Source organism: Phlebotomus papatasi, chromosome 2 (assembly GCF_024763615.1).
Source record: "Phlebotomus papatasi isolate M1 chromosome 2, Ppap_2.1, whole genome shotgun sequence".
In the NCBI taxonomy this organism is placed as follows: Eukaryota; Metazoa; Arthropoda; class Insecta; order Diptera; family Psychodidae; genus Phlebotomus; species Phlebotomus papatasi.
Window position 1 is genome coordinate 60,156,904 of NC_077223.1, and position 14,995 is coordinate 60,171,898.

The 14,995-nt window shown below is 32.1% G+C and overlaps 1 protein-coding gene across 1 annotated transcript in view; it reads left to right on the forward strand.

Annotated features, from left to right (window-relative positions):
- The first annotated feature begins 6,318 nt into the window (after window positions 1-6,318).
- Window positions 6,319-14,995, forward strand: part of LOC129801940 (sodium- and chloride-dependent glycine transporter 1-like) — a 37,248-nt gene continuing 28,571 nt past the window's right edge. The window contains exons 1-4 of the mRNA XM_055847432.1: window positions 6,319-6,702; window positions 6,772-6,814; window positions 9,651-9,804; window positions 9,873-9,911. Of these exons, the coding sequence (XP_055703407.1) occupies window positions 6,788-6,814; window positions 9,651-9,804; window positions 9,873-9,911 (220 nt within the window). The 5' untranslated portion in view covers window positions 6,319-6,702; window positions 6,772-6,787. The remainder of the gene's footprint in view (window positions 6,703-6,771; window positions 6,815-9,650; window positions 9,805-9,872; window positions 9,912-14,995) is intronic.

Consider the following 14,995-nt stretch of genomic DNA (forward strand, 5'->3'; position numbering starts at 1 on the left):
TAACTCACAAGTGTTGCAAATTATAACAAAGTCAAATGGTTAAACTGAATAATCTTCTTACAGTATTCAACAGAATTACAATGGTAAATTGGTTGAACAATTGTCAAGAATTGCGTGCAAGAAGTTTTCATTTTCTTGTATGCTTGGAGGATGTACTCTCCAGAGGATATAGCAAGTTTAATTTAATTTAGATTTAGATTCTGATATACACAAGTCCAGCACGAAACTGCCAAAGATAATAAAGGAATTTACGAAGTTGTGATTGGGAAAAATGTGATTTTCAAACAATGCCCCCCCCCTCGTACTTATCCTTGCAATTTCTGCCAGGAGATAAAGTTTGGGACTGACACTGAAAGTTCGACAATGCTAATAGATGGTGATGACTTGAAAGCTTCCGGTAACCTGCAACTTACCACTGAAGATGTGCTGTTGATTGGAACTCGTACAATTTACAATGTCTCACCCCAAAAGCCGCATTTCTCTTCATCGTGTCACAGAATGAGCACTTATAGCCCCCATGCTGAGAATGGTGCACATGGTGCTGAAGGTTTGGTTTACCCCCTCGGCAAAATTCCAAAAGGGGGGGGGGGATAGGTGAAAATGACATGGACGTAGGAGACACTGGCAGGAGTTGTTCTATTGAGTGCAGTTTAAAGTTCTGAATTGTATGAATATTCATGATTGAGAGATGTGTGTCCAGATGAAAATTGGCAACTTTCAGCCCCCACCTCACTTCAAAACTCACAAAAGTTCTTTAACACATCAATTGCAGTTCATGTGGTCTCTTGATTTTCAACAGAACACCCTTAATGGAGAATGCCCTTTTATAAACCAATATCCAACTCTTCCAATTAGTCGCTAAAAACGACATCCATTGGATTTGTGGTTCGTTTATTTTTGACAAGCCTAAAAATGCCAGTGATGAAAAAAAACACATTTCTGTCCTGGAAGTGGCCCTTAATTGAATATTTCACGTTGAGACCACAAATTGCTCAAACAATGACTGGAAAAATGGGTGGCTAAGTGGAAATACTTCGCGAAATGTTCACAACCATAAAAATTCCGAAAGATGATACATTTGCATTTCAAATGTAAAAATTTCTTTCAACCAATTTAAACCCAAATAAAACAAAAGGTTTAGCCAAATGGTTTTACTTCTTCAATTTATTAATAGGGAAAATTTTGGTTTTTGAACTAGATAATAAGGGCAAATGATCTATTAGATTTTAAAAATTACTAAAACATGGTCTATTAGGATTTCGAGACTTTCGAAAACTGGTGTAAACCTCTAGTCTGAAAAGTATATTACCTATAGGATACCAGGGGTTACATGGGGATTAAAATTTTCAAAGTAGTTTTTTTAATAGTAGAGCAAGTCAAGAATATTTCCTGAAAGTATCAAGCCCTTCTGAATAATATTCTAATAAGAGAGAGTGTTTTTCGAAACTTCGGTCGCTAATCACAAAGATTTTCCTTTTCCTTGATCACAATTTATTTTACAAAACAAAAAGTGATGTAAAACACACCAAAATGTGAATTTTATCATTGAATCTCCCCTGAAATATCAAATTTCCTTTTATCCAAGAATCCTTCACTCAAAATTATGAGTTTAACTAATATGTTAACAGAAAATATTTCGTTGTTATATTTATTTATGCTGAATCTAAATAACTATGACTAACGCAGAGTAAGTTCTTCAAACAGACGTCTCCGAAGTTGAATCATATGACTAAATTCTACGTATTAAACCCGTGGAATGCATACTAGCGTACCGTATGTAAACCAAAACATAATCATCTATAAAACATTTCGTCACATAAATTAGCAATTCTCGTATAATCTTTGTATTTCCCAGTTATTACCCAAGAATTTCTGATTTGTGCAATTATGTAAATATAATCAAATAATATGAAATTATAAGGTATATCAGCTAAAAATCAGCTTATTAACGACATATACGGAGTCTTTAAATCACTGTCTTTTACTATAAGTCGATGCCGACCTACAAATTTTACAATTTTTACCTAATTTTTTCAAATATTGTATGAGAAAACGATCATCTTGGCCCTCCATCCTTAGAACTTTAATATACATTTTTCCATATCAGAAATGATTTACACAGATTGAAGTGGTGAAGTCAGCTATTCTAGTCTAAATTGCAGTGGAGCGAATTGTCTGGTAATAAAATTTTGATTTTTAGGGAAATATTTTTTAAGACACAAAATTATGTATATAAATTCTCAAAATTACTCCAAATTTTATACAAAAATATATAAAAAGAATTGTAAAAATACTCATACGACACTAGGTGATGGATGCGACGATGTTGTATTGCTCTCGAGAGTTCGAGCAATAAAAATGCTAACCATTGAGTGTTATGCCTCAATTCAGTTTGATTAATTAGAGGGAAAATCACTGAAAACCACAGAAAATCGTCGAAAGAAAAATTCATTATCGCTTTCAATAGTCAATTAAATTTATTGTGGGTTTTATTCCAAATGAACTTGAGGTTTTGGTTTTGTTTTTGTAATTTCATACAGAGTTTTTTTTTTCAAATATTTCTACAACAAAACCCGTTTTACTACGTCAATGTTTTGCATATTTTAAATGCAACAATATAAACAATCTCATGTACATAACATTATGTATTTTGTAAATATTTCCTTCGTAATCAAGTTAGTTAAATGATTTAAGTAGCTTCATAAAATTACCACAAATAAATCAATTATCACACAAGGTGAGATGCACTCATTGTCTTTATCAGAGACCTCATAAATGTTAAAATACTTGTTTACACTAACAATTATGTAATTAAATATCAACAAATAAAATACAAATCTTGTGGCAAAAAGTAAAATTGACATAGTGATAAAGTTCGTGGGTGACATTTCTTGAATTATTTCCTCTTTACCCATACTAATGGATAACATTTTCCAATGTTTCAGTGTAGAAGATTGCGGAGGAAGTAGCAAATATTTAAACTGAGCTTTTCCAACATTTGCAGATTGTGTTTCATGTGGTATATCTAAGTCTGTGAGCAATGTGGTTTAATTAACTGTAATCAATAAACAAATGTTTAAACTTTGAAAATTACTTGTTAAAAATTTGAATATTTTAAAATTTTATAGGAACAAGCAATTGAAGAACTTGCAAATTACTTTCAATTTTGTTGACCTATGTGTAATATGTTGCTATTTGGCCCTATTAAAACAGTTCTTTATCAAAATAAATTTAAAATTCAGAATTCGTTCCAAATATTTCTCTTATAAACCGGTTGCATTTCATTACATTACCTTTAAAGTTTGATTCTGTCATGATCACAGCTCTTGTAACTCGACGATTTTAATTGAGAGTAATAGAAATATTCACAAATTATTAATAGTAATTCATATAATGATTGGATTTGCAACATAGGGGAGACTGGGACAGTTGTAAGCATAGGATAGCACGAAGCACTGATAAACACTACTCGGACTTATGTCGAGTATTTCCTCAGTGCCTAAAGATCCTTATAGTTTCTATGAATTGATATAGATTTGTCCTCGGAAGCTTAATATCTAATTAAAAAAAATATAGTGTTTACAACTACCCCGTGTTTACTTCTGTCTCAGTTTTCCTTATCCTAACAACCATAAAATCACATTTTAACATAATTTAATGCATTTAAACTCTTGTGAAATAAAATGTAGAAATGTTCAGCCTTTACGAAAACTATAGACCAAACAGTGCGAGATATCTACTTGTAGTCTTTAGGGGACCACACTATAAATAAGCCATGGGATGCAAAACAAGACACTCACTTTTATTTTATTTTTGAAGATCTTTGAGTAGTAGACAAATCTTAACAAATTTATAGCCGCTAAAGAACTTTAATTTTATTTTTAACTCAAAAATTTCTTATTGTAGTATAAAACCATTGAACAATTAACACCAGTTAATTTAAAAAAAAACTTAATTAAAGTTAATTAAAAAATTAGTTTAATTTAAAATTAATTTTAGTTAATTAAAAAAAGATGACAGGTTTCCTCGTACAGATTTACAGAAAAAAAATGTTAAATTGGTTTTCTTATGGATTCTCAGAAAGCTTTTCAGGATAATGCCAGGAATTGACTAGAGGTTTAGCCCAGTTCTCAAAAGACTCGAAAATGTAAATAACAAATAATTTTGATAACAGTGCTATCTTGTACCGTATTTCCCCTAATCAATTTTAGGAAATGATTTTTTTAACTGCTAATACTTTGTATTTTAATAGAAATATTTAAAATATTTATTAAAATAAATTTTGTCTTATTTAAATAATTTCCAAATTAATAGGGCACATCGGACAGACGATAATTAAACTAAAATATAAACTTTCTAAATGAATGTTTAATATACATTAAGAACCCTTAAATTTATAACTGGACTTATAAAAAATTTATTACAGGATGTTATTTTTTATTGATTTCAACTTTTAAACATGACTGGCATATGCGCAGCCTGAGAAAGGGCTTTTCCACCGCTTTAGTCTGAAGGTTGATCACCAACGCTAAGACGGCGATGGACCTTGAAAACTACACATGCTCTCATCAAAATGAAATTGTACTTCAAAAGCATTATCGATGAATAAATTTATCTATCTATCTAATTTTCAAATTTAGAAAAATTTCACAAGAAAATCACATTTCATATAAGATAGTTCGGTGGAACACAGGTTTCTTATTAATCTCATACATTTTATTGCAAAACTTTCTTCTCTATGAATCTAAAGTGTTGTTCCAAAGAAACAAAATATATGCGAAATAGTTGTGCTGCGATATTTTAATTTTATGCTCCTTTTTCTTTTAGGGGAAAGTGGGGCATCAGTCACCTGATGCTAAGCTATTAATTTTTAGTAAAAAGTGATAGAATTTCTGAAATAAACTATAAATATGTATTCTTACCTTGATAGGCTAATTTTACTAGAAAAATTAAGATAATATTGAAAATATTGCTCCAAGCTCCAAAGAAATATTTCCTCTAAGCTCTAATGAATTAATTTAAACCTATCACAGTTCAAAAAATCATGAATTATTGTAATTACTTTCTTCATTAACGCAATTCCAATACAGTATCTTAATCTGAATAGAAAATGTGTTTGAATTTAGAAGACTGTATAGTTTGCAAAATATATTAATCTTATCTTACTGCAAAATAATGTCAGAGCTCAATTCGAAATTCATGTGGGAAACTACCCCACCACCAATTTGTCAATTTCATTAATTCGATATTTTCAGTTAGATCGAAAACCTTTCAACCTGAGCATATATAAATCAGGAGAAGTATAACAATGTCTATGGAAAGATCAAATTTCAGATCTTTGAGACGAAAAAGACGGGTAGGAATAACTTAGTCCATGAATAAGACATCTCGCAGGTATCCCCTTCAAACCAAAGCTTCATTCGCCGTCCTACAAAAGATTTTCAATATATTTAAGCATTTCCCCAGGAGTTAATTTTCTTTTCGAAATAAATCCAGATATTTACAAATGGATCAGTCTTCTATAAAGCATAATTTAACAGCCGGGTTGGTTTATAAGTATTTCGTCATCCTTTTGGGGAGTCAAATACGAAAATGTTAAAAAGATTCATTTCATCATAATGCTTTTTCATCTTCTTTTAGTGAAGGTTCTAAAATCTATAACTAAATGATGATTTCAAATAGGTCAAATGGAACTTTTATATGAATCACCTTTCTGACCAATTTCATCACCTTAATTTCCCACATATCCTGAAACCAAGAACAAAAAATTCTAGAGCTCTCTAATAGTCTGTACCGGTCTATACAGACATTCACTCTAATAGTCTTTATAGACTTTATCGACCTTAACAGAAAGGAGAATTTTAATAAAAGTTATATCAAAATGTGACATGTAACATTTTGAGAATAAAAACTTATAATGTCTGATCACCACTGCAAAAGACTCCATCAAACGAATCCGGTTAAAATCCATATCATCGTTCTAAAAAACAATAAAACTAGGCTAATTCCAAAGTAAAGATCTTACACTAAAGTGGTCCTTTTGATATGCAGATAAATGATACATGCAGACAAAACAAAGTTTTTGAAACAACCCTACCTTACCCTATCCAAATCAATAACTTCGAACAATAAGTTGATATTGATAGCATTTTGAGACTTGATTGTGCACTTGAGGATCCAATAGATTTGGAAAGAGGCTGTTAACAACAATATTTCACCAGGTGCATCCGACACTTTCAACAACTTCCCCAATACAATTTAGAAAATATGAGGTGCATCGTTGTCGACTTCTGATCGTTCACTTTTAGACGCCCCTGCCGCCATGTGTGTGCTTTTGTATAGTCAATAGCACCTGCTAAATGGCTGAAAAAAAAATCATTTTGCGGTATTGACATCATTACAATGTGTCGGGTCTCTATCGCAAAGCAATCTGTCGCGATAAGAGACTCCGGAGAGCTGCTTTGGAATTGCTGGGGCACACAATTAATTGCCCACCATCCCACCTAGAAGCACCTGACATCAGTTGTCGATTTGATGTGGATGTGACAGGTCTTGCTGAGCTGTTTTGCACCTCTACCGCCCGTATCTCCAATCGCGTTTATGTGGCGTCGGACGGGATTCTTTTGCATGGATAAATTGGCCAAAGGGCACATTGTTAAACACCTCAGAGCCTTTCTTACCAGTTCCGAATTCTTTGAGCATGTGAGTATCAGTGATATTGTCAAGTGACTTTAATGCTCTGATATAAAACGAATTTATCACATGTTGCAGCACCTGAATCGACATCATGACCAAATCATATGAAGTGAACAGTGTAAGTGAATGGCTTTGATTGAAAATCACCTCGAGATTGAATAAGTATCTTCGCAAATTGTCTTTGTTCTTGAGGACATTCTTAGTAGAGTCAAGTATTAATTTTTTTTCCACTGAAGAGTTATTGCACTGACGACTGTGAGGAAATAGACTTAATGGAGAGACACACTTAAGAATTATAAATCCATTTATGATTGTGCTAATTGAAGATAATTTTTACCGCTTCACACTCTCCGAATTGCCATTCATTGCAAATTTTTGAGCTTATCCAAGTGTTAATTCGATCAACAAACATTTTACAGATAAATACCTTCTTATTTAAGGTCAATAATTCGCAAATATACTTAAAATGAGGTAAACATATAAATTATTGTTTATACATTTCATGATATTCTTCATTGAATTGGAATAATTTATTTCATATACATCGTGGTTTACTCTTATTGTCTTATGTTTAAGCTAAAACCCTTTATATTCACAATTTGAAAACTTCGAGGTGATAAATCCGATCTACACTGATCAAACACAGACTTTGTAGCAATTCCATTTCGTAACAGTCGTCTGTTACTCCATCGTATATAGAGAAATGTTGGCATGGTTCGCATAGAGTGAACCGTCAAACAACGCAAATTTTCTCTTTGTTTGCAAAGAGCTGACTTACCATTTCTCATATCGTCTCATGAGCTTAATAATTATCTATCTTATGGCTAAGAAATTCCGAACTACCTGTTTGCAAATAAAGGAAAAATTTGCGTTGTTTGAAGGTTCACTCTGTGCGAATCATGCCAACATTCCCCTAACGCTTCTAGAATAGAATATACAGTAGAGTCTCCCAAATTCGAACGCTCGGGGGGTATTTTTGACATTTCTCACCTCCCAAATTCGAACGATTTTTTCAAAACTAACGAAATTTGTGTGAGATTAAATTGTACTTTGAATGAAATTCTCGTACTTTCTCGCAAGTTTTAGTGGTAACATACGTCCTTTTCATTTTATACGATTATAATGTATGTAAACATACAGGAAGAAGCACATAAATGTGATTTTCATTCACCAAGAGAATACGAACTTTCTAATATAACCTCACAATTGACATTTTGAATCCAAACGGCGTTCGAATTTGAGAGATTCAGATTTGAGAGACTCTACTGTAGAAAAGAAAATTTATATCAAAAAATGTGGTTCAGTCCTATTTACAATTGTGATGAAGAGAAAAAAAACAAAAAGAAAAATAACAAAAGAAAATAAAGAGTTAAAAAGAAAAAAACAAGAGGCACAAAAAAGAAAGAAAAAGATGAAAAGATGTTTCTTTAAGATTCATTCAGCCTGAACCTGAAAAAATCGACGAATCCTATCCGGGAATAAAACGGAAAGAGAGAAGAACTTACGCGTTTCATTAGAAATTAAATACGATTTTAATTGGCAGAATTCAAACACATAGGCAACAATTATTCCGATTATCGCAACATTACGCGAGAGCTGCTAGAGGAGCTCATTTTGGAATGTCGACTACTGTAGAGATCATATCGAATCCGCTATTTTATTACATTTACGTTTACTAACTAAATTTTGGGAATATGTTTTTTTTTTATTTGATATATGCATGTTATGTATCAATGGGTCCCGGTCAAAATCCCGAAAGCCAAAATTCCGAAAGCCAAAATCCCGAACGCCAAAATCCCGAAAGCCAAAATCCCGAATTCTTAAAAGTATCATAGCTACTCCCACGATTGCACTCGCGCTTGCTGGAGGCAAAGGGAAATCTTCTGTGTCTTGGGAAATTATTCTAAACATTTTCCTCCATATTTCAGGATTTTAAAAATTCGGGATTTTGGCTTTCGGGATTTTGGCTTTCGAGATTTTGGCTTTCGGAATTTTGGCCTTTTCGAGATTTTGGCGTTCCGGATTTTGGCTTTCGGGATTTTGGCTTTCTGGATTTTGGCTGCCACCGGTATCAATACTCTATACAAAATATTCTTTGAGTGGTAAGCACTCCAAGGTTGCTTTAAAAGAATCTTAGCTTCCTTACGCATGTCTGGGCGTATGACCGATTTTAACTATTCTATAACATAGAATATTTTAACATATCTTAACATATTGTTAAGAATTCCAAAAAAAAACACGGTTTTGGAGGGAAAGAGGAGAACTAAGAAAAATAAGTGGCATGTGAATTGTCCTTGGCTCAATTTATGGGGGAGTCTCTCGAAGATCCTAAATCGCTATCTCTAACATTTTAACCTCTTAAACTGACTACGGCTGAATGAACAGATGGATCAGATGAACTTTCGATAAAAAAAAGTTAAAACTTCCGATTTCTAAATTTCTAACAAAATATGACCTCTTAGAGGGTAAGGGGTCGAAATGTATATAACTAAAAATCGAAGGATTATAGTGCTCTCTCTCTCCGTGGAGTTCGAGCAATGAAAAATAAAATGCTTCATATCTTCTTGTTTATCAAAAAATATGTATCACGGTTTATTAAAAAGTTGATAAAATTTTGACTGTTGCATTTTAAAGTGAAGTGTAGGGGAAGGTGCACAGTGCACATGCTTCATATGATTCCAAGCTTCGCATTAACAAAGTTTTTAAATAAAATGTGACTAATCGCACCCATATTTTAAAGACTAAGGGAAAGTGTCCGGTTTTAAAAATATATCGCGGAGTAACATTTACTCAGAAACATAGGAAAAATTTAGTCATTACGAAGCTTGGGATCGAACAAAGCATGGGCACTTTCCCCTACATAAATATTTTCTAAACAGAAGTATTGAGGTGCATAATCATCAACGAGTAAACGAATAACCCGATTTAATAAGCACTTCTTTTAACACTAAAAGAAAATCGATGGAAAAGCACAATCAGATGGAAATGCTGAGAGATCAAATTCAAAGACTCCAGAAACTTCTGGCCAAAACTTAAAACGAGGAAATTGGGGCAGACCCCTAGAGTTCATTCTGGCATGCGTTGGATACGCCGTGGGCTTAGGAAATGGTATATGAATTGAGCATTTAATTTACTTGGCATCACCGGTACTGATTAATTTATGTGCTCATTTTCAGTTTGGCGGTTTCCTCACTTGGTTTTTCGCAATGGAGGCGGTAAGTCCTGAAAATTAACTTGAAATTGCAACCCAAACCCTTCATTTTCCTTTCCACCACGGAAATCTCTGAGTAATCTCCAGTCCCCACGTAACACGACCAAAGATTAGGGTGTGGTTATGCAAGAAAAAAGAGCTAAAGTACAATTTTCTCCGTTGGCTAAATGAGGGAAGAAACAAGTTATTAAATATTAGAGCCTAATGAAATTCACATTTTAATGAGATTATTTCACATCTTTCATTTTTGTGATAAAATTTATAACGTCGTGCATTCACAAGAAAAATTTTTCATGGTGCTAAATGGTACACCAAGAATGAAACACCATAATTCATTGTAATCACGTAAATCTACCGATGGGTAGGAGGCAAAATTGCAATAAAAAAGGAACATGGTCCTTTCTTCATTTTTAATCACTTGTAGGTTAGATAAAAGGTTGTAAATTTTTTTAATTGCCCGGCTGTTTAAATTTTAGACCTTTAAAATTTTAATTAATAACGAACCATTCGCGAGTAGAATACTCAATTCCCAAATGTTTCAAAAATTATTTAATTAATAAATCTTCTGGTTATGGAATGGTTTGAAAAACAATTAAAATTTTTCTTTAATTTTATTTTCAAACTTAAATTTTGATAAGGGCAATATTCTGAACGGTTTGACTTTAAGCACAAATCTTCTAATTTCTAAGTGTTTTATCAAATATTGATAAAAGTATAGATATTTCTTCCAGTAAGATGTATTGAGTACCTTGTTGTAGATAAAATATAATATCGTCCATCTATTCTGAAAAATCGTACAGCAAGTGTTCAACCTTTCAGAACTCTTCCTAAATTTGTATTGAAGTATTTTTCTCATAGAAAAGCGGCTTTTTCATGTATTGAGGTATTGTTTTAGAAAGAAATTTAAAAAATAGAGCTTTTGTAACAAATAGAACAATTGGACGATATTAGAAGCATAGCCTTACTGATTAACCATCTATCGAAATGTATTTTATACGAAAAACGTAATCCAACTTTGATTTTCACTGTAGATCTATAGAACTAAGCGTTGCAAACTTAAACCCATGCGTGAACCACAAACTTGAACAATCTTTAATGACAATTTAGCAAATTTATTTAAAAATGTCGAAGGAAAATTATTTATGCATTACTTACGCCAAACAGTTTTACAAACTACACAAATCACTTACACATTTTTTTGTCATTTAATTTTCAATAAAACAAGTGAAACATACTTTAGAAAAAGAACAAATATTAAAAATTAAAAAAAAAACTTTAAATATTTGAATCAACTTTAAACAACTTTATTGCAATGTCTGATACTTCTCTGAAAGTGGACGATATTGCAAGATATATAAGATTTTGTCCCATTTCCATATGTGGGATGGTGGGGTAGTTTCACAAAAGCATTACTTAAAAAAAAAGAAAAAAAGATTTTTAGGACGAAAAATATTTCTTCGGGAATTTTTCTGTACATTTTCAAGAGAGACTAGCAGAATATAGTTATTTTGAATATAATTCATATTCGCTTAACAAATGAGTCTTGAAAAAAAAATTCAGTTGCGTGATACTGCCCCATCCTCTCTTACAAATTAATTATTCAAGATTCAGCATATCATAGATTTTGATACTAAAAAATAAACCGAAATAAAATTAAATGCACTAAATTCAGTTCAGAGTAGTAAATTATTGTATTTATAGAAACTAGACAAAATTTCATTTCATGTCGCTTAAAATTTTATGCAATTTGCATATTTAATCACCTGACTTTTCATAGCTCAGTAAATGTCAATACAGTAGAGTCTTCTAAATTCGAATATTTGGGAGGTATGAATAATATTCTGGTGTCCCAAATTCGAACGATATTTTCAAAAATAATGGCATTTTATGTGTAATTAAATTGTACTTTAAATCAAATGCCCATACTTTCTCACAAATTTTGTGATGGCGCAATTAATTTTATATGATCATCCTGTGTGTAAATTATCAAGAAGCAACAGAGAAATATGGTTCTCAATCACTCAGAACACACATTCGAATTTGACATTTTGAATTCAACTGTCGGCGGCGTTCAAATTTGACAAATTCAGATTTACAACACTCGACTGAAATTTAAAAGAAAAAAAAACGTTACAGAAAGATACAAAACTTGACTAAAGGACAGATTAATTAGCCATGTCGTGGATCTGATGTTTCTTTGACGATCAATTTTTATCAGTTTTCTAATCTAGTCAATTAATTGCCTGACTATAGGTTTCATCAAAAATGAATTTTGGCAGCCTAATAATGTTTAGCGACATGTTGGGTGATTAAAGACTAAAAATTGACACCTGTTCCCATTTGTTTTCTAAACCATTAGCAAACACATAGAACAAAGGTCAAATGGAAAAACATTCGAAAGCAATTTATCTTAAAACTATAACATCTCTCTATGAAAATATGATCCATTTTCAGGATAAAGAGTCTTTACGATTATAATATCTAACTCTGGCTCGATGGCTTAATGTTATATATTTTTAAGCTTAAGAAATTAACAAGTTTCCTAATAAGACTATTGTCAACCAAAACCGTTTGGATTTTTTAAAAATTAAGTAAAGTATCCGAAAGTTTGATATGTCGAAAAAGAACATCGTAGTATATGATACTTACTTTTTCCTGTGATTACATATATATAGAATCCACCACACTTGGTGAATATTTCAAGAAAGAAATTGAAAGACTTATTGGTAGACTTTTTTGATTTCACTCCGAGTATAGGAAACTCTATCGATAATTCAAAGATTTAACTCTTTTGTAACTCAATTTGGAGTTTTCCAGAGAAGTTTCTCATCATAAGACGCGATGGTTTGTGAGTTCACCATGAGATTTTCTTTTCGATTGCAGAAATGCAATGCCACATTCTTGTATCAAAAGTTGCACTTTTTACCCCAACAGCAAGATGAAAATTGCTAAGAGACAGGGATGAATGCAAGAAAAAAAACAATGTTGCTAAAAGTACATTTTTCCACCCACAAAAGTTCTTTCTGCACATTATTCATGTTACAGAAATTGGTCACAAGATTCCAACACTACTCTTCCATCTGTGTCCTTTCCATGAGATGGAATGAGGAGACAAGCTTGCAATGCATGAAATATGCACCATGAATTTTTCCGTGAAAATCAGGGATTGTCCCGGTGATTTGGATGGTGTTTGGGGTTTGAGAGAAAAAAGGGAATACAATCAGCAACAAAAATAGACAACTTCGATATACTATCGTCTCTTGCTCAACAATTTACTCCCTTGCCCAGAGATCAAATATATGTGTTGTCTCTGATTCTTCCCCATACCCAGATTTCACCCTCTGTCTGCCATTTTCAGTCATTTCCACCGGAAATTGCAGCATGTGAATGGATTTTTCAGCTCATGCTATTTGTGTTTCTAACGTCATTTCACTATATATGTAATGTTTCATTGGAGCTTCTGATACTTGAAGCTTTGTAGACTATTCTCCATCCATACCCTTATACACGTATTCACTAGTGAGCTTTTCCATTGGAATTTATTTTTAATTATACACTCTTTCAAGTTCTTCCACATCCATGTCATTTGAGTTGGTTCTTTATGAAACTTTTTTTTAACGCTCCCTCCTATTTTTAATTATACTGTGCAACAAAATTAACCTTTTTACCAGTGTCTATGATAAGACTGATAAAACTTGTTACAGGATGTTTCCAGGATCTCAAATTTGATATCCGTTCGTCGTTGTCACGTTTGGATTTTCCTTTTATAAACAGTTTTTGATGTTTTCCAAAATTTAGAGCTTTAAAAATCATTAAAATTAAGAAATACTCTTTTAACCTTGCTATCACACTAGGATTTTTTCAATTTGCAAATTCAATTTAATTTTCAGATGAATTGTTCTTATGCGTTATTTTGTATTAAAAATCATTTGGATTGATAGATTTTCGCTTATTTATTGATATAAACTAATACTTGGCCCACCAAAACATGTTCAAACATGCTAGAATAGCATAAATGTAGTTGCTCAATTAAATTTGAATTCAGCAAATTAAAATGTTAAAATTGCTCATTAATTTCAATTTTATTGCAGTTAAACAAGTAGCCTTTTGAATCAAATTGTTCTTATTAAATTTATTCACTCGTAATTAATTATTATTTGTGGCCAAAAAAATATGATAAGTAAAGTGATTAGTGATAAACTTGTACGCGAGTGAAGCTTCAGTATCGGGAGTAATTTGCTAAGTTCCTCCAATGCAATTCGAAGGAAATTGTTGTGTCAAGAAATTGCAGTTGGGATAACTTCACACAGATTTTCAACAAGACTGTATGAAAGTCTTTTCATGAGCCTTCTTGCTTACAACCCTTTCTTCTGGCTTTGGGGATTTTTTTTCATAACAGATAAGTGACTTATAAGATATTTTAAGTACTCTCACACATTTTCCGGAGTCATTCACAAACAAAAATCTCGCGGCACTATTTAAAATTGAGCAAATTTCTTGTAAAATGTGTCCTGGCTGTGAGAATTTTCAAGTAAATTCTAGAAATTTTATACTACTCAAAGGCTCAATTGAATTTAACATTAAATTGTGAAAATCCTAGTGTGATAGCACCGTAAAACTACTTAGTAAGGGTACCACAAAACTGTGCCTTCTCTTAACTAAAAATAAGTTCTAGAAAACGTACATTTCGCTCATATACAAAAATACCTTTGAATCATTCACTGAGAAAAAGAGGGTGCGATTAACATTTTTTCCTCAGAAATTTAACAATTTTTAGATGTAAATATATATCAACATTTTTTTAAGTTAATTTTACACCTTATTAAGGGTAAAATTAACATGAAAAGGGTGCCTTTAACCCCTAATACACCTAAAAAGGGTAATATTTACACCGATTTTGGATCAATACTGCAGGGTAAAATTAACATTTTCGGAATGTTATTTTAACTTTTTCGGATTTCTCTCAGTGTTCCTAATAACAGGTTTTCAAGGTCAAAAGCTAAAAGTAATCTAAAAGTACTTAGGCAGCGTATTTCTCAACTGAATAGTGTCATGTTTGGGCTCCTTTGAAAGGTGAGGAAGGAGTCT